A 21,067-nucleotide genomic window follows, 5' to 3' on the forward strand; every position below is an offset into this window, starting at 1 on the left:
TACAGATTTAGTGCCAGGGAGTGAAGTGATTTGCCTGTGTTAAGTAAGTGTGAATCCAGTAATGAATTTTGAGTTTGTATGGCACTTAGATTGCTATACTGAATAAAAAGCAAAGTTCGATTTACATTTGGAAGTTTCTCATCAATTCATGAATTTTGTAATGCAAGTTAGTGGCAAAACTTGGACTAGAATTCTAGTTTTCTTACTCATCCTGTTTTCTTTCCAGTTTTCTGAAAAACCGTTCACCAGTTTTGCCGAGTGATTGACAGTTGAATCAGTAGCAGAAAAAAATGCTGTAGATCTCCAAGCCCCTTGTTAGCAGTTGGACATTTGTTCATTCCAGAGCCACTTGCATTTTCATAAAGATTAAGGCCCATAAGAATGAAGGGTACTGAAAAAATTAATAATTACTAATCACGTATAAAAGATAAGCCCTTAGATGTAATTTACATAATCTTTCTTAAAAATTGTTTGTTTTTTCAAATATGTAGTTAATATTTTTCCCAAGTTGATCCTGTCTGAACAGAGTTCTATGTTAGGCACTTGAATATTAGAAAAATTCGAATATTGGGGTCAGACTTCAAACTGTAAATTAAACTTTGCTCTTATTCAAAATATGGCCATAAGTAAATCAGATGGGGCTCAGAGTCAAAAGGCTAAACCAAGCAGCAACTACCACAGTATCACAGAACATATAGAGGTCATCTGGTTCAACCCCTTCGTTTACAGAGGAGAAAACATGGGCCTGCCCAAGGTCACACTGCTAATAAGTGGCAATACTAGAATTCAAACTAAGGCCTTCTTACTACAGATCCAGTGGTCTTTCCACAACAACATCAAAGACAGAGAGTCAAGGAAAGGAAAGCTGGTTCCAGGCTGAGAGGCATCTACTGCTGAACATTGAAGCAGGTCAGCTGAGGTCAGTGCTGAAGTCCCAGAGAAGCCAAAGTCATGTATAGTCATTAATATTATATTATTTAAATGACTACTAATAATAGATACTAACATTTACATAGTGTTTTATAGTTTGCAAAGGATTTCCTTATAACCCTGTAATGTAGGTTTTCATTTTATAGCTGAAGAAACTGAGATTCAGAGAAGGGAAGTAACTGGACTAATTTCTACAGCATTTTAAGGTTTGTAGAACACTTTCTTCACAACAACTCTATGAGGTTAAGTACAACAAGTATTATTCCTATTTTACAAATGAAAAAACTGAAGCTAAATTATGTGACTTGCCCATGGTCACCCAGCTAGTAAGAGGCAAAGCCAAGATTTAGACTGTCGTGAGTGAATGTATAACTGAGGTAACAAAGTCCACACTGTGTGATTTATTTGCAAGATATACAGTTGCAGAACAAATGAGGTCCAGGGTCCCTCAGCAGACACAAGGACCCTAAATACAGATTTTTGCACAGATTTTTATACATTAAAAGAAAACAACAAAAAGAGTACAGAACAGGATGTAAGATTATATAATCTGATTTCTTATTGGAGGTTAAATTTGGTACTTTCCAAGTTGGTAGGGGGTGTGCAAACAGGTAGAATTCCCCAAAATAAGATGCATGGGAAAACAAAACTGAAGTCTCAAAATGGAAGTTGTTCATAAAATGGAGTCAGTTGGATTCTCACAGTTCCTCCCCTTTGATCCTTGTGGTGATGGGGGGGGGGTTATCCCCTTCCCATCATGGATCACTTTCTATAAACCAAATTTACAAAGCTTCTTATATGCTCATTATCAGAATCAAGAACCAAAAGAAGACCACTAGGACAAATCCTTTCACATATCTTTGTACAACAGCTAATACAAAGTCTAAGAATAATAATGGCTAATATGCCATTTCCCTGCCACTAAGAGAACCAGGAGGAAGGATTCTACCAGTGCTAATTTAATTTAGGCAATTGTGTTTTGCTGTAATCTGCTGGATTTCCTGCAGGCTCCTCACAACCTCCCCTGATCAGTTAATATAAGAACAATAAGACTGATTGATCATAGCACAGGCTCCTCCTTGTGAAGCCATAACAAGGTCTAAGACCATATGATTTTGCGAAACTGTTTGTACTAAAGAATCTACCTCAATTTGGAAGGAAGAGATGGACTCACTTGGCTATGTGTGAGTTTTTCAGTTTTAAGTGAGAAATTCTTAGCAGCCTGTTCCAAAGCATAGACCCCAATATATGGAGTTAGGGACCAAAGGCATTTCATCCCCTTTCTATGTTGTTTTACAGAGTTTTGGATTGTAACCTGTCTTTTTTTTTTTTTTTGATGTTTAAAACTCCTGGTGGGACCAAATAGGTGATCCCATATGTCCCAGACCAATTTAGGGGAAAGGAAGAATAAGCTTTATTGCACAAAGAATTATCGAGGGGCCACTAGTCCCCAAGGAACTTTTGAAATAGGATATGTAATTCTTCCAAACGTTCTGTTATTCTTATAGTATAGATTTGTACTGAAGGTTGAATCATACTTGGTCCAGCTAGAGCCATTATTAGTAAGGTTAGCCAAAGAAATACACTGAGGTTTCCTGTCTCTAATCCCATTAAAAAGGCAAGTTTTGGCACAAATAAAAGGGTCTCCTTTGGCAATATCAAGAAAAGCAAAAGTCAGTCTGCACATCTTCAAATCTCCTAAATCTACTCTATCATCAGGAGCTTGCATCTTGGTTGACACAGAAATGAAAACTCAGAAGAGGAGTGGTAAATACAAGCAATAAAATCCTAAATTTGATGACATTAAGGCACCCATTAAATTGGAAAATAAGTTGTTTATTATAAAGTTGGATCAGTGATATTGGTCTTGGCTTATTATCTTCTATTTTCCTTCTAGAGGCATAAATATTATAAGTAGCTTAAGTAAAGAGTATAGAAGCCCTTTTCAAAGGTAGTATTTAGAATACCCAGAGTCAATGTAATCTGCTGGTTGTGGGAGAATTTTAATAGAGACCCATAAATCAGGGTCTGTCTGGTGGAGATGATGACAAATCCCCCATACATGGGGTGGGGCCCAATTGCTCTAAGGTGATACAAAGCATACCCTATATCACCATGAATTTTACTAATAGTATTAAGTCTTTTCCAATCCTCCTGGCAGGAATAGAATTAGGAAAGAGCAATCAGTAATAACATCAGAATTAAGCAACAGCCAACTTGATTTGCAAATTATGTTAATAAGGATGCATAGGCATAAAGCATATAGTATAGTACAAAGTATCCATTTAAAAAGTATTCAGTATCAGGGGCAGCTAGGTGGTGCAGTGGTTAGAGCACCGGCCCTGAAGTCAGGAGGACCTGAGTTCAAATCTGGCCTCAGACCAAACACTTGACACTTACTAGCTGTGTGACCCTGGACAAGTCACTTAACCCCAATTGCCTTTAAAAAAAAAGTATTCAGTATCCTAAATTTGCCAAAATTTCCCTAACGATGAGTAGATTGCTTTTAGGTGCTCTTGTTCTCCAGTCCTCCAGAGAAGAGTCAGCTGGGGAAGAAAGTACAATGGATAAAAATATTAAGATTAAACAAAAACAGAAAAGATTTTTGGATACATTACTCTCATGTGAAACAGTAAGGAGCAAGTTTTATGTGGACATAATGTACCCAAGAGTCTTTTCTCAGCTCTTGAGTGCAGTTGTGGTGGTCAGCCATACTTGGAATGGGCCTTCTCAGGCAGGTTGAGTTCCACTGGTCTGCTGGAATTCTTGATGTAGACCTTACTTATCTGCAGAATGATTTTGCAAGACCGTGTAAGGAAAAGTCCAAAGGCCCTGTCTGTACTGCAGCTCCTGTGTTGTGGAGTTTCCCCAGCCTGTTGTTCAGTTCCTGTATAGAAGAAACAACAAAAGTATCTCCTCCAAGTATGACATATATACTAGGGAGAAAAGTTTTGTCTTTATAGGAGGATGACCAAAGGGCATTTCAAAAGGAGAAAGATGTAATTCTCCCCTTGGTCTACTTCACAGATGAAATAAAGCCACTTCAGGCCATTTAAGGTGGGTCTCATTGCACAGTTTGCCAGTTACAGCCTTAAGTTCTTTGTTCATATGTTCAACCTGACCAGAACTCTGGAGGTGTTAAAGGTCATGAAATCTAGAAGTTACCCCAAGGCAAGTAAAAATTTGGGAACTGTGTCAGTGAAGTGAGACACTCTGACTGAGTCAAGGAGGGCCAAAGAAGGGCACGATTTCTTTGAGAAAAATTTTAGCCACAAAACTCGCTTTGGCTTTAGAAAGCCATCCAATGCCTCCACCCACTGAGTGAGCTGACCAACAACTCAGCAGACTCTTCAGAGGCCAGACGTAGGTGTGTGGGTGAAGTCAATTTGCAAGTGCTCCAAAGAAGTATGAGCTAGGGGGCAGCTGCTGAAAGTGATAGTGATGGCACAAAATGCATGTTGATCAAATGCCTGACAGGTAGGATAGGAGGCACAAATACACGCAGCAACATGGGTAATACCAGGGGCAACTCATGCCCTTCTAATCATATCAACAATTCATTGTGTGCCAAAATGGCCTACCTTGTGGGCAAACAGACATACTTGGTGACAGAAACTCCAAAGAAGATGTGGTTTGCCTTTCACAGTCACCCAGACCCCAGATACCTGCTTAGCTCAGAAATACTGTTTCCATTTTGCAATCTCAGAGTCGTTATAAGATAGAGAGAGGTCAGCATCATCAAAGGCAGAAAGATGAAACACATGCGCCTTCAAAGGAAACACATTTTGCAGTAGTGTCAGCACATTTGTTGCCTCTTGAAACAGGTTCAGTACCATTAGTGTGGGCAGGACCATGATAATAGCCAGACCACTAGGAAGCCAGAGCCACTAGGATAGAAGTTCACCAATGTATTGTGTGTTCATGATGACCTTACCAGAAGAAGTCAAGAAACCCTTCAGCTTCCCGATGATATGATGGACTCCAAAGGCATAATAGGGATTGGTATAGAGGTTCGTATTTTGTCCGCAGCCAGAGGGAAGCTTGTACAAGCACATCCATTTGGCAGCTTTGGTGCTGAGGTTAGGTGGCAAAGAGGCTGTCCAAACAGTGTCATGGTTGGAGACCCCAGAAATGCCTGTGTACCAGATGCCATCTCATAAAAGAGGAACCATCAGTATATAAGATGTGGAGAGTGTTCTGCAAGAGGGTATCAGAGAAGTCATTTCAGGGTCTCTTGGCCATATCTACCACAGAGGAATAGTTATGGGGAGGCTCCCTATTAAATTTGGAAAATAACATTTCATGTCAGGGAGTAACATGGCTGGGTTGAGAACAAAATTACGCTTTAGCATCCCCTTTCCTCTACCTAAAAAAGTCACTTCATATCCAGTAAGTCTTTGATCAGGGAAGCTTGAGTGTGATAAGCCTCAGCCTCATGGGGACACTACTTGACAAGCGTGGCTGCTAAACCAAATCACATGCCTTTTCACCTGAAAGGGTGGTGGCCGCTAACACTCTCCAACAAGGAGGAGCCTTTGCAGCCACTGAATCTAGCTGAGCATAGTAATATGCTATAGGGTGAAGAGAGGGACCAAGGGATTGAGTGAGGATCCCTGAAGCTACTCCCTTATGCTCATATACAAAAAGAGAAAAGGGCTTACTGTAATCTGGAAGTCCTAGCACTGGAGCTAACAAGGCTTTCTTAAGTCCACAAGGGCAATAAGATGTTCTGGTTCCAGCTGCAAAGGTTCTGAAACCTTATCTTTGGTTAGAAAAACTGGAGGCTTAGTGATCTCACCAGAGGATAGAATCTACTGGAGGAAACAATCCATCTAGCCACTCCCCAAGTAACATGTAATTGTCTTTTAGTTGTGGGAACCAACAATTGTTGAAGAACCTGTACATGCTTTGGGGATACAGAGAGTACCAGCAGACAGAATGAAACTGAGGTGCTTCCCCTGGGGGAGGCACCACTGCACCTTGATTTAGAAACCTTCTGACCCCTTAGATGAAGTTGCAGACAGACCTGAATACTGGGTGCTGCTTGCAGGAGATCATCAAGATACTGAACCAGAGAGGTGCCCTTGAAAGTGTTGGAAGCTAAATGCTACAGCAATAGTTGGGAGAACAAAATGAGACTTTCTACACACCTTTGAGACAGATGAGTCCACATCCATTGTGTGTTCTTCCAGGGCAAGGCAAACAGGTGCTGAGTGTCTGGGTGTATGAGAATGCTTTAAAAAAAAAAGCTGAGCAAAGATCTATCACAATAAAACAGGTAGCCTCACAAGGAATTTGAGATGATAGTCATGGGATTGGGAACTATTGGGTGTCTGGCTATAGTATAAGCATTAATAACACTTAAGTCTTGTATGGAGTGATAAACAGGTTTACTCTCAGGGCCTGGCTTGGGTCTCTTAATAAGGAGGATAGGAGTATTCCAAGGGGATTTACATGGAATAATAATTCCTTGATCCCTCAGAGAATCAATAATGGGTGTAATACCTTTGATGGCCTCTTTGGACAAAGGATATTGAGGAATATATCTATTCCTCAATAGATATATTGAGATACCTCCCTTAGTCTTGATGGTGAAGGGAACAAGCAGATTTTAACAATTTTTAACAATCCTACATCGGATAATCAGGGATGTGAGATGGAATCCCCAGATTATCATCAGGGGTCTATTGGGTATTCTGAACCAATACAGAGAACAAAGAGAGGAAGTCTTCAGGGAGTTGCAAGGACAGAGATCCAAAAGGGTAGCAGGAAATAGTGGCCCTAACTTTACAAAAGAGATCATGGCCCGACAGGTTAACAGGAGACTTGGGCAGAAGAAGAAAAGAATGCTCTCTTGAGAGAGATCCAACAATAATCATGTAGAGAGACAATTTGGAAACACTTTTAGGCTTCCCCAAGATTCCAACAATATTTAGAGACCCAACAGAAGGACACGTAGAATCTGGTTTGCTCATCAAAACCAAATTAGAAGCTCCAATATCTAAAAAGCAATTATAAATAATGTTACCAACTTTAAGGGAGACATGGGGTTTGCCAGTGTAGGGGGAGATAGAGTCTGGGATAATTGGAGCAAGGATATCAGGATTGGGAAAAATGAAAAGATCCTCATCAGAATCTATGTCCCTGCTCCTCTCTACACCCTAATGCCAAAGATCCTGCCCTAGGTTCTTCCAGGGCCCCCTCTATTTCTATTCCTTAAGTCCCATTTCTTCTTTCTATATTCTCTGAAAAGATGGCCCTTTTGTGACAAAAAAAGCACCCATGCAGCCCCCCCAGTTCTTTGGTACAGTTTGAATGGGAGCCGGAGCTGCTTGGGCAGGGGCCCAAGCTTGGAAGGGAGCCGGAGCTGCTTGGGCAGGGTCCAAGATTGTTTGAGGTTTTGGCTTAGTTTTCTCCTCTCTATCTCTCCCTTCATAAACATATTGAGTGATGCTTTTAAGCTCACCAATGTCCTTTTCATGCCAACCAGTACAACTCTTATGAAAATATTTTCATACTTCTGGCATGGATTGGTTAACGAAAGCAGAATTAATAATTTTCACGTCTCTCAGATTAAGTGGATCTAACCCAGTGTACTGCTTAGCACTCTTACACAACTTGTCATAAAAGTGGTTAGGGGTTTCATTTTCTTCTTGAACAGTTTCTTGGAACTTACTCCAATTTTCAGAGTGGATAGCACACTTCCATGCCTCTGATCAAAGATTTCCTAGTGTGCTGTAGGCTGGTATAGTCGGCTGGAATGTTAGGGTGCCAGTGAGGATCTTGTGATTGCCAATTAGGAAGGCCTGCAGGGCCAGCAAGTACTCCTGCTACTGGGGTTTGTCTATTTGCAGCCTCCGTAATGGCAGTTCTTTCCCCCAGAGAGAGTAAGGTCTCCATTAAATCAATTAAATCTCCCTCTAAATATGGCCTGAAATTGGGTTATAACAGCCCCAGGATCCTTATCAAATTTAGGAGTATCTCTCCTCCACATAGAGAGATCAGAGAGACTGAAAGGTTGATGATTTCTTATGGATAATAATGTTTGGGTTGATTGGATCGGGTACAAGCCTTTCCCAGAAAGGAAAGACTCCTGTAATAGGTCCCTCATATTCAAAGGAGATCAAATTTCCTGTTACACCAGGAGGGGGAGTAAGATGGAAGAACACAGGACCTTGGTGATTATCCTTCATGCTCAAAGAGGATCAAAATGACGTCACTATGTTAGAATAAAGTTGCAGTGTGTCTGACTGTGATCAGACCAACACAATCTCAGAAGGCTCTACCACAGGTCAGGTACAAATAGTCCACATGAACATTTGGATTGGAGATGTCTCTAAATTTGTGCATCTCATGTTTCTTTTGAGCTACTGAAATTCTGTCTTGCTCATAGAGCACAACACCTTCTCTGATGAAGGTATGCCATGTTGAGTGGCCCTTTGTCAGTGTCTCCCATGTCACGCAATCAGTTCCAAAGTTCTTCAGAGAGACTTTGAGAGTGTCCTTGTATCACTTCATCTGACTACCATGTGAGCACCTGCCTTGCATGAGTTCTCCATAAAATAGTCTTTTAGGCAAATGTACATTTGGCATTTGAACAATGTGGCCAGCCTATTGGAGTTGTGCTCTCTGCAAGCAGCATGCCTAAAAGTGTGAGGTAGAGAAGCTGAAGGGACAGAAAGAGTGGTGGTAGGTTTAAGAGACTGGAGAGGAATAGGCAAGACAAGATATAAAGAAAACAGCCTTTTAGGGGGTGTCGGACACAGTCTATCAAATAAAGTGGCCCAGAAAAATCAATATTGTATCTGATATGAAGTGAGCTATTTTCAATGGCTAGCCTTAATTTCTTCAATTTATATATAATAATTAAAAGTGCCATATTGGGGCCAAAATAGATTATCAGCTGAATCTTTTGTACTTTCAGACCAAATTTCACATAATTCAATAGGACTTTTTCTTTTTCGGTCATTCCTGGTTGAACCAGGAGGTTTCCCTGATCCCATGATAGAAGAAATTTTTCCAGAGGGATTCTTTTTGGTATGCTATTACTGGATCCCATCTTTCCCTTCAGGGAGATTTCCCAACAGTGTGGGAGCTTCCCCAGCAGTGTGGGGGCTTATTAGCTTGGAAGAATTCAAGATTGAACCTCTAGGTCAGTCTTCCATGAAGTTCCTTGGTGAAGAAATCAACTAGAGGGGCAGCTAGGTGGCACAGCGGATAGAGCACCGGCCCTGGATTCAGGAGGACCTGAGTTCAAATCTGGATTCAGAAACGTAACACTTACTAGTTGTGTGACCCTGGGCGAGTCACTTAACCCCATTGCCTAGCCAAAAAATAAATAAATAAATAAAACAACTAGAGCTCACTTTAGGGTGTTATTCTAAAAGGCTGTCCAGGGGGTCGAGGTCCCCTCTGAAGTCCCTTTTTGGTTGCCAACTGTCATGAGTGAATTTATAATAATTGAGGAAATGAAGTCTGAACTGTGTGATTTATTTGCAAGGTATGCAGTTACAAAACAAATCAGGTGTAGGGCCCCTCAGCAGGCACAAGGACCCTGAGTACAGATTTTGCACAGATTTTTTTATATTAAAAGAAAACAATGAACAGTATACAAAACAGGTTATAGGGTTATGTTATTTGATTTCTTATTGGGGGTTAGATTTGGGACTTTTCGGAGTTGGGAGGAGGGGTGAGCAGGTGGAATTCCTCCAAATCAGGTGATTTACAGGAAAATAAAACTGAAGTCTCAATATGGAGGTTGTTCACAAAATGGAGTCAGTTTGATTCTCACAAGACTCAGGTCTTATGATTAAATCCAGTGATCTTTCTCCTAAACTAAGCTGCCTTTTATGAACTCATGAAACCTTCCTGTTCCTCTCCCCCAGCCTCAGTCAGGATCTTTTAAACCAGAGATGTCCAACGTGTCAGAGTTGCATGTAGCCCACAACCCTGATGAGAGTGTGGCCTGAACCAGATTATAATATAATTGGGAAATATTTAACAAAATGAATAAAAACAATAAACTGTAGATAACATTAATATGTGATTTTCTAAGTTAGTATGCAGCCACATGGACCCTTACTTACAGTTAAGTGGCCCCATTTCTATTTGAGTTTGACGTTACTGTTTTAAGCTCTCACAGCTTTTTGTCCCTCTCTTGTGCCTTACCACATTCTAATATGTATCATAGTTATTTGTCTATGTATTCTATCTCCTCAGCTTGACTGTATGTTCTCTGTGGGCAAAGACAATGGATGTCTTTTTCATCTTTTTATTCCTCCTCAATATGTATTGCAGGCCTTTGCAAAGAGTACATACTTAGTAAATGTTCATTGACTTGGTAATGTGTGTGTATTTGTGTTGGTAGGGAGGCAGTCCTGATTGGTGATTTCATCCATGTAGCAAACTCCTCTTAAAAATTCTCTCTACTCATGCAGATTGGCAACTATTCTATAAGATTCTATAATTCTATAAGTTCAGCCCATAGTTCATAAATAATCCAAGCCCTCCCAACCCAGGTAAGGAAAGAGTCTATTAATACTAGCAAAGAATGAGGCTTATTAATGAAGAAATGTATATAAAAAATCAGAGCTGGAAAAATCAGTCAGAGCTGGAAGGAATCTTAGAACATAGAATGTCAAAATGTAAAAGGTTAGAGCAAGAAGGGACTGAGGAAATAGAATGTTGGTACAAAGAACACAAAATCTAAGACTGCAGAACACTGAATGTTAGAATAGGAATTAATCTTGTAGCATAGAATGTTAGAGTTGGAACGAACCTTAGAATATACAATGACTGGCTATGTGACCTTGGGTAAGTCACTTAACCCCATTGCCTAGCACCCCCCCCCAAGAAAATAGAACATACAATATCAGAAGAGAGTAGGTAAAGATAGTAGAGCATAGAATGTTAGAATTGACCTCAATGTAGTCCAACCCTCTCCCTAACCCTAACCCTAATCAATAGGAAAACCAAGAAAGGTGAAATGACTTATTCAAAGTCAAACAACAAGTTAATGGCAGAGCCAGAACTGGAACCCATACCTCCTAGTTCCTAGTTCAGGCTTTTCCACTCTACCACAACTACTTCCAGAAACTGTGCAATCCAACTAAGAAAGAACCTGGTAAATGATTTAATCAAACATTGCTACTCTACTGATAGAGAGGAGACCAGGCAAAATAAGGCAACATCCTAGCAGTTCTGGAGAGCCCAAGTAAATAGACCTTCTAAACATAAATAGACACCCTGCACTAAATAAATAAGGTGTCAACCCCGGGAAACAAAATAAACCCAGAACATTATTCTAGGGAAGGTGAGTTGTCATGATGGAATTTCAAGGTAAATGCTAATTAATTAGGCTGGAATATAAACAAGACTTACCACACAGCGTTGGAACAGAAAGCCTAGCTGTCCTGCTTGCTGCATATTTCAAACTTCCCTCCATGGTCCCTACTTGCTAGAAATCTAGACGTCTCATTGTCTGAAAAATCTCTTCCTCCTAGCGTACCTGGATCCCCGTGCATCTTGGGACTTGCGGTTCTGAAGCCAGCTATCCTAGCCTTAGAATCATAGAACAGTAGATCTAGATGAGAACTTTAAAATATTGAACATACACTGTTAAGATGAAGAGGAAACATTAGAACAGAGAACAGTAGAACTACAAGAGACCTTAAAACAGGATTTCCCAACCTTTTCAATATGAGGACATCTTTTTAATGCCAAAAAATTTTAATGATCCTCCACATGATGGTATTTGTACCATTTTTATTCATTGACTGAGAAAATTCGTGATGACAAGAAAGCTAGAATGAATTCAGTAACAGTTTAAAATTAATTCATAATTTATTAATCACAGCAGTGTTTATGTATATTTGAAAAATAGCAATGCAGCTATGTTTAAGACATTTATTCAGTCTATAGAAGGCATGTTTTCTTTTTTATGGACTTACATATTTATTCAAAGACCCATTGCAGTTATTCCTCACCCCTCCCACAGGCATCTGTGGCCCACAATTTGGGAACCATTCCTTTAGAACAAAGGACAGTTTATCTAGAGGGAAATTTTAGAACATAGAATATAGAATGTGAGAGCTGAATTGGGTATTAGAATGTACTGTTAGAGCTGGGAAGGCACTTTAGGACATAGAATATAGTGCTGGCACTAAAAAAAAAAATTAGACCTAGAATGTTAGAATTAGAAATGAGTTTTAGAAAATAAAATGTTAGAGCCAATAGAACCCTTAGAGGTCATCTAGTACAGGACCTCTCAATTTATAGACAAGGGGGCCCAAACAAGAGAACTGATTTGCCTGGAGTTACCTTGTTTGAAATATGGTTTCAGATAGGGTTTGCTATATGGCAGAGCCAACATTTGAACCCAGGACTCAACTCTTTGCCTAGTATTCTTTCTACTATATCATAGATGTCTCTAAGCACTATGAAATACAAAGATTTTTCTTTGAAGGAAGGAATTCAAAAAAAGAATTTTTTCCCAAAATGTGGGAAAAAAAAAGAAAATTCCTATGTAACTTCCAGGATCATTTCTTGCTTGTCACAAAATACTTATTATTTCCTAATAGCCAGGCTAACAATTGATATGGTGGGATGGAGGGGGGGTGGTGATATGGGGAGGGGGGTGATGGCAGTGGTGCCATGAAGAGTCTTGGATATGGAACCAAGGGACTTTGGTTTATGTCTTGCCTCTAATATTACATAGGTGTTGTGACTTTGGACAGTTAGTCACTTCAAGTCTTTGGGCCTCAGTTTGTCTCATTTGGAAAAGGAGAGATGTGAACTAAATCAGGGGTTCTTCACCTTTTTTGTGTCATGTACTGCTTTGGCAATCTAACGAAGTATATGGATCCCTTCTCAGAATAATATTTTAAATGTCTAAAATGAAATACATAAGATTACAAAGGAAACTGATTATATTGAAACAGATACTGAAATATTTTTTTAAAAAGCAAGTTCATAGATCCCAGGTTAAAAGCCTCTGAACTAGATAATGTCTAAAGTCCCTTCTAAATAAATGATTATATGATTCTAAATAAAGTGTATCTATCTAGGCTCAGTGGTTTAGATGAAAGATGGTAATAGTAGTAGCTAGCATTTATTTATCAGCTTCCTAGATTTAAACTCTACATGGGTAGGGACTTTTTCTTATCTAAACCATATATCTCCCCTAGTATCCAGCACAGGGTGTGATATACAATTGGTACTTTAAATGGTTATATTGAATATAGTGCTTTGAGGTTTACAAAATATTTTACATATAAAATTTTTGTGTTAGAGGCTCCCTACTGACAAAAAAAAGCCCAAGACATATTGGGTACTTCCCTCTCACTTCTCTGGCTCATCTGTTTCTGCTCAAATGGGAAATGAAAGGAGAGGAGAGGAGGAGGAGAGGAGAGGAGAGGAAAGGGAAAGGAATGCACATTTATTAAGTGCCTACCATGTGCCAGTTACTGTTTTAAGCACTTTACAAATATTATCCTATTTGATCTTCACAGCAATCCTGTGGAGTAGGTGGTGCTACTATTCCCATTTTACAGTTCAGGAAACTGAGGCAGACAGAGAGTAAGTAACTTGCCCATGGTCACATAGCTAGTATCTGAGGCTAGATTTGAATTCAAGTCTTCTTGACTCCAGGCCCAGTGCTATATCAACTAGCCTTGGATGGCATTTGAAACTATCAATGTCTAATAGAGGTGGGGAACTTGTGACCTTGAAGCCACAGGTGACCCTCTAGGTCCTTAAGTGTGGCCCTTTGTTTTGTGAAGTTTGACTTCAGTCAAAGGGCCATACTTGAGGACCTACAGGGCCTCATGTGGCCTCAAAGTCACAGGTTTTCCACCCCTGGATAGCAGTTCCTGTAAGAGTGATTATCAAAGTCAATGTTGGAAACTAAAAATAAATAAATTATGTTTTAAAAAAGAGTGATCATCAGGTTCCCTAATAAGAACTCAGGCTTATAATGCACAAATTTTAGAGTGTTTTACTTACATATGTGCTCTCCTGGTCAATTAACAGTCCTGATTCCCACTCCTAGCCAAGTTTGGGTGAATTGGTCCTATGTGCTCTCTTTTGCCCAACATCTGAACAATATACCTCCACTTGGAGAATACTTCCCACTGAGTTGTTGCTGGGTTGTTGTTGGGTTTTTTTTTTTAATTTAGAAAGAGACTCAGGCTTTCTTCTCCTTTTCCTTTCCATTTTCCCATTTGTCTTGTAACAGCTGAGTTAATTCATAAGGATTTTTTTCTGAACAGATATCTGTAATACACACGGGAGTATGTGGAAAACTCTGCCAAAATGGCTACATATGCATTCTGTCTTCACAATACCTGTGAAAGAGGGCATACACGTTTTACCATCCCCTTTTATATTGGAGGAATCTGAGGAGAAAGAGATGTACCTTGCCAAAAGTTATACGATGAGTTAGTGACAATAGCTGACATTAGAATCCAGGTCTATTGACTTGAAGTTCAGGGCTCTTTCCACTGGGTCATTGTCTGTGTGCCTAAATGGGGCTTTTAGCTTTGCCAAGACAATAATAATAACTCCTATTTTTATAGCATTGTAAAGTTTACAAAGTACTTTTCCTACAACAACTTTGTGAGATAGGTAGAATAAGTATGATTATCCCCATTTGCAAAAAAGGAAACTGAGGCTTGGAGATAAGACCTCCCAAGGTCACAGATCTAGCAATCAGAGCTGGGTTTCAGATTCAGATATCCTAACTCAAAAGCTAGTGCTTTAAAGTATGTAACATAAAGAAAGGCATAAGAAGACTACTGGAAAGGTAGGAGGGGGCTAAACTTAACCCCTACCTTGTAAGGCCCCTTATCCCTTAGCTCCTACCTTTCCAGTCTTCTTCACTTGAATGACAGAAGATTTTGTTTTTGATCCCAGCGGCAATAGGGAGCCAGTGGAGTAGGAGGGTGACATGGACTGACCTGTGCTTCAGGAAAATCACTTTAGTGGCTGAATGGAGGATGGATTGGAGTGGGGAGAAATCTGAGGCAGGTAGACCCACCAGCAGGCGATTGCAATAATTCAGGCATGAGGTGATAAGAGCCTGTGCCAGAGCGGTGGTAGTGTCATAGAATAAAGGAGGGCGTATGTGAGCGATGTTGCAAAGGTGTCACAACAGAGCGGGTATGGGAAGGTGAGAGATAGTGAGGAGTTGAGAATAATACCTGGTTGCAAGCTTGTGTGACTGGGAGAATAGTGTGGTCCTCTTCAGTAATAGGGCAGTTGGGGTCAGGAGGGTTTAGAGGGAAAGATAATGAATTCTGTTTTGGTTGTGTTGAGTTTACTGGGCATCCACTTCAAGCTGTCTGAAAGGCAGTTGGAACGCCAGACTGGGGGTCAGAAGAGAGGCAAAAGCAGGATGAGTAGAACTGAGATGGTAATGAAATCCATGGGAACAGATGAGGTCATGAAGTGAAGTCGTATAAAGGGAGAAGAGAAAAGGGCCCAGTACAGAACCCTGATCTCCTGGGAATTAACTGTTTTTGTGCCTAATCATTCAATATTCACTTTGCAAAACTAACTTAGTGTTTTATTCACAAGAAAAGAAAATCATTAAATTTAGGGCTGGAAAGGAACCTTAGAAATCATTTATTCTAATGCCCCTCATTTTGCAGACAAAGAAGTAGAGACCCAGAGAGGGGAAGCCTCTTACTTCAGCTCATGCAGTATAGTAAGTAGCAGAGTCAGCATTTGAAACCAAGTCTTCTGACTCCAAATTCCTTGCTCTTTCTACTATATCACTTCATAGATGACTCATGGCAAATTCTCTAATCTAGCTGTCCAATTGGGTAGATATAATTTAGATATATCTAGCTTAGTATTATTCCACATAAAACATTTTATAAAACTTTAAATTTAACTACATATGATATATGACCCTGCCCTATTCAGTCATAGGATGGGAGATATTTTTATATTATTTTCTTTAGGTTTAAGGGGTGGGACATAAGCCAGGCAGTTGTAAACCTAGTTTTGAGTAACTCACTCACCTCCCCATCCCCATCCCCAGCCATTACTCAGCAATCTATGAACTGGGAACTGGTTGGAGCAAGTCTCTAGGCCAAGGACAGGTATCAATTGTTCATTGATCATAGGGTGTGGGTATTATCTAAGCTTTACCAATGAAATGGGCTCTAGGGAAGAGGGAGCTGTGCAGTCTAAGGAGGGTAGCAGAGTTAGAACAGGAAAAATAAATCTTAGGCATAGTATCTAAAACAGGGAAGATGAAATCCCACCATCCTCTCCCTGCTCAGACCACATCTGGACTGCTCTGTTTAATTCTAGACTTAGCTTGCTATTTTAGGAAGAATAGTGACAAACTGGAAGATGTACAGAGGAGAGTTACCCAGATGGTGGGAAAAATGAAGGGAGACTCCAAATGAGGATCAGTCAAAGGAATCAAGTGTATTAGTGCTGAAGAAAATGTGATTTGGGGAACCATGATAGCTATTTTCATCTATTTAAAGGGCTTTCATATGAAAACTCTTGTCCTACTTGGCTTGAGTGAGTAGAACTAGTACAAATGGGTGAAAGGTATAGAGAAACAGATTTTGGCTTGCTAAAAGGACAAAACTCCTATCAGAACTGTCCCAAAAGGGGAATGGACTGACTTTGAGATTAGTGTATTCTTCATCATTGGAATATTCCAATGAAAGCTGCATGACCTCTTGTTTTGGATGTTATAGAAATAATTTCTGCTAAGGTTTGAATTGGATGCTCTGAACTCTAAGGTCTCCTACAACTTCAAAATTGTGTGGTTCTGTGTGTTTAGGAGAAGATTCCATACAGGGAGTGTTGATAGCATCATGAGATTGTCAGGCTTATGGAAGGGATTCGTGGAGGTCAAAGTTTGTGTTCCCTGAGACCCATGGTTGCCAGAAAAAGGGAGTCCTAGAAACCAGTATAGGGATATATAGATTGGGTTGACAGCCTAACCAGTAAAGGCAAATTTGTGAGTTTGTGAATGTGCCCCAGGTGAACCACCCAGGGCAGATAATTGGTAAGGGGGCAGAAGGAGAACCCAGAGGGTCTAGCATTAAGATCTATAGAAGGACAAGACATGGGACTATACATTTATTTCAGATGAAAGCTCTGGAGAAGAAATCTTTAGAGGTCACATAAGTAGGGTCTTTCCTATCTAGGAAGTCAAGGTGAAAGAATAGGATGTTAAGGCCTATGGCTGGAGGACATAAGTTGATGGACACTTCCTTTCTGGCTAGATATCTTACCTAGGAGAAGGTATCATATGGTGAGAAGGAAGAATTTAGAAAAGGTTTTCCTTTTTCCTGCCTCTACACTGGGTTTCTACATCCACAGCTAAGGATTTTAGGACCATAATCTAGAACCACTGAGATACACTTTACCAAGCCAAATCCATTGGCTAGAAGTATAATCATCATCATCATCATCATCATCATACCTCAAATTGCTGTAGTACCTTAAGATTTACAAAGCACTTCCTGCAAAATACCTCTATGGGGCAGTTAGCGCAAGGATTATTATCAACATTTTACCGGTGAGCAAATTGAGATTCAAAAATGGTGAAATGACTTGATCAAGGTAACACAAATATTAAATTTTAGGGTTGGAACTTGAACCCTGGTCTCCTGACTCTTAGTTCAGGGTTCCTTACATTTTACCAGGTGGGCTGCATCCCCTAAAATTGATCCAACTTTTAGCCCAGGCAATATTGGGTCACCTGGCTCCAAGGTTAAGAGCTAAGATCTAAAATAAGGGGCAGAGGGAACTAAGAAAGAATAAGGCCTAGTTTCAAGAGCATTATGTTGGAAGATCAAGATTACCTGATAAGACCTCTATAACTTATAAACTTTCCTCTTTGGTGATTATTGTAAATTATCACCAGTCCTCATATTTCCTTGTAGTGTTTAACAGTAAAATTCTTTAAAAGAATGATTAAATGCATTTTTCAAAAAGAAGAAAAAAAAAGAAACCCCTGTGTCCTGTCCCTCAGACTTATTTTGATGGTACCAAAATTCTGCCCCAGATACAGCTATCTCCCCTGGGGCACAACTCTTTCCCGTTACCATCCTGCGTCAACTTCCCGGATAATCCCTATCCAGGCCTTTTTCCCTAGAGAATCAAGTTTGCCTGATCTGGAGTCCAGGGGGAGAGAGGCAGCTACCTGAGGGAAATGACTAGTGGTCTTTGATACAGAGCTGTGAGACACAGGCTACCTTTCACTCCTTGCTGCCTAACCTCCTGGTCATAGAAGACCCATCCCCATCTCTGGCTATAGATGCTGTATCAGAAGTGAATGTAATGTGATTAAGGACGAATTTAGGGGTGGGGAATGTGGTGGCAACAATGAAATAATGAAGTTCTGGTAGAACAGAATAATGGGATAACCCATTTTTTCCTTTATAAAGGAGTGAATTTAGAGCCTCCCATTCCCCAAAGCTCTGGAGTCCAACCAGGAATGAAGCACTTCAGAGTGCAGCTGATTAACTATTAGACTTAAAAGACATTTACCTTTGAGAGCATCTAGTCCAAACTCCTCAGGTTAGGGAGGGGGAAACTGAGGCACAGAGAGAGGAAGTGACTTGCCCAAGGTCACAGAGCAAGGTAAACATTCAAGGTAATCATGTGTCTACTATAAAATATGTTTCTGACTTGCTCAATAGCTCATTCTACTTTTTGATTTCAGCTTTCCAGATATCTTTATGGACAAAAAATCCAGATTCCCATCCATTTTTGGCAGAATGTCTCCATTGAAGCTTCAGTTTTCAAAGTTTTCCATAGTCAGGTATTCTCCAGTTGAGCAGCTTCCATTATATTTAGTGGCACTTAGCTGTAGTTGGAATAGCTTGAGTTCTTTTATAAGTGGATACAGTCCATAAGTACCATATTATTTCAGTCAGAATGATGGGACCTATAGTACATAGACAGACGTAAATCTGTAACTGGAATGTTATTTTAAGTAGGAATAATTCTTTTATTTTCTTTGAGATTAGAAGTCTTGAGTTGGGCTGCTTGTAGTCATTTGGCATAGATTTATTAAGTACTTAATATGTGCAAGTTATAGGTGCTACATGGGAGGCAAGATGAATAAGATATGGTTCCTGCTGTCAAAGAGCTTATCATCTATCAACTGTGGCCTTTCCTTTCACAAAAGTGTAGGAGGTCATTGGATTTTGACTCAGTATCATTTTTGATCACCACTCAACAGCCTTACCAAACTCATCCAACAATAGTGAAAAACCTGAGATAATTAGAGAGCAGTCTATGATTTACTACCTGTGTGACCTTGGACAAGTCCCTTAGGTCATCTGGGCCTTTGTTTCCTGTAAAATGAGGGGGTCACACAAGCTGAACCCTAAAGGCTCTTCCAGCTCTAAATCCTATGATACTATGTATTGTATTGAAGATAATAAGGTGAATATAATAGGGTCCTTGCCATTTTGGTTCTGAGTTCTGTAGAGAAATAAGATATAGATCTTTATCTATAGTTATATATCCATATCTATAGATATAGATTTAAATGAGTGTATATATATATATATATATATGTAAAACCAACACAAAACAATCTATAAGTGCATGTGAAAGTTATAGACAAAGAACAAAAAAAATTATATATGAACCTATGAACTGCTAGTAGTGTTTTCCAAAAGCATTGCATTAAATTTAACAAGGCAGTAACAAAATCGTGATTTGTGTCCTGTTCTGAAATGCTTTTTGTTTTCTTCTGAGTATTTTTAAATATTTTATTCTTTTTTCTAGAAACCCATCAGTTTAACAAATAAGTCAAGCAAAACTCATCAACACATTGGCCATGTGTGAAAATGTTAACAGGCTTCTATGGTGTTCTCCAACAAAACTAGACTTCCTAACATAGACTTGTGTACTCATTACAAATATTCAAAGAATTCTACACACTCAGAATCTGTTGAGCTTAGCAGTAATGTCACATTTATTCCCAGTTCTATCCTTGTAAAAAGAGGTGATTATTTATCAAAATAAACACTACTTAGGGAGATTTTAGCTCTGAACAAATTTAGCCATCTGCCAAATAACCTCAGTAAAATTAACTCTAATAAAAACTCTTAGCAATTCAATTCAATAAACATTTATTAAGCACCTATTCTGTTCAAGTGCTGTGTTAAGTTCTGGGGACACAAAGATAAAAAACAACCCACCCCTTACACAAGAAGAGCTTATAATCTACATTTATCTGGCCCTGGTCTCATCTTCAAATTTGTATGGAATATTTCTTTCTAATTCACACAAAATCTTTACAGTGGAGTTAGACTCTTGAGTCCATAGTCAGTTAGAGAAGCTCTAGGACTTTATGTCCACTTAGTGGCAAAAATTCCTCCAGCAGTTAGTCCCAAACTTCTAGTTCACTGTATTTCTCTGGCTTAGAAACAATTATTGATTCTCATGCTTGAGCTTTTGGAATTGATTCAAGATGGCTCCATATAAGCCAAAATAGTCATTATTCCCTCTGACTTTCCTTGATCCCTACCCAAGTGACTGAAGGATAAATTTAACTAGCCATGAACAGTATCTCCATGCTGCAGTAAAATTCTCCATGACTAGTTTTTTTAAAAACTTAGCCTTTTCTCAATTAGACTACCTCTACTTCTTTACGTATTATCTCCTTGTGAAAGATCTCACTCTCCATCCTCCGTAGTCAGGTATTTGTCTCATTTCCATGTAGTTGGTTCCCTAACACTACATCTGCCCTCCACTACTACAACAAGCCCTCCTTTACGGCTTAGGTTTTTTTGTTTTGTTTCGTTTTAATCATACCAGAAATGTTTTCAGAGGAGCTTATTTTACCAGGCATTTGTCTGCTTGTTTAGAATCTTGAAGCTTTGTTTTCTACTAGAGAAGCAAATAGATACCAGTAAGACCACTAAAAAAAATTTAAACAGCAAAGATTTTAAACAGAGATTTTAAAGTGATCTATAATAAATTTAATAAATTTTTCCCATGACCTTTTATTTCATTTTTTCATGGAAATATATATTTTGAATTATCTTCTGTGAGAATACAAACTCAATTTACCCTTTTATACGAGTAGTTTTGGATCAGAATTAAGCAATGGAAGAAAAAATACATTTAAAAGAATTAACTAACA

The 21,067-nt window shown here is 39.4% G+C and overlaps 1 protein-coding gene across 5 annotated transcripts in view; it reads left to right on the forward strand.

The window, feature by feature from the left end:
- The window catches only part of TTLL11 (tubulin tyrosine ligase like 11), a 253,372-nt gene that overhangs the window by 134,230 nt on the left and 98,075 nt on the right, over positions 1–21,067 (forward strand). For 3 of the 5 annotated variants that reach the window (XM_020967575.2, XM_078150148.1, XM_078150149.1), the window contains one exon: positions 812–919. The exons of 1 other annotated variant lie outside the window; for it this stretch is intronic. In XM_020967575.2, coding sequence (XP_020823234.1) covers positions 812–919 — 108 coding nt within the window. Of the gene's footprint in view, positions 1–811; positions 920–18,633; positions 18,728–21,067 lie in introns of those variants that run through there. One more of the 5 variants, XM_078150150.1, reaches the window with a different exon arrangement.

Source organism: Phascolarctos cinereus, unplaced genomic scaffold, assembly GCF_003287225.1.
Source record: "Phascolarctos cinereus isolate Bilbo 61053 unplaced genomic scaffold, phaCin_HiC Scaffold_2;HRSCAF=192, whole genome shotgun sequence".
NCBI classification, from domain to species: domain Eukaryota; kingdom Metazoa; phylum Chordata; class Mammalia; order Diprotodontia; family Phascolarctidae; genus Phascolarctos; species Phascolarctos cinereus.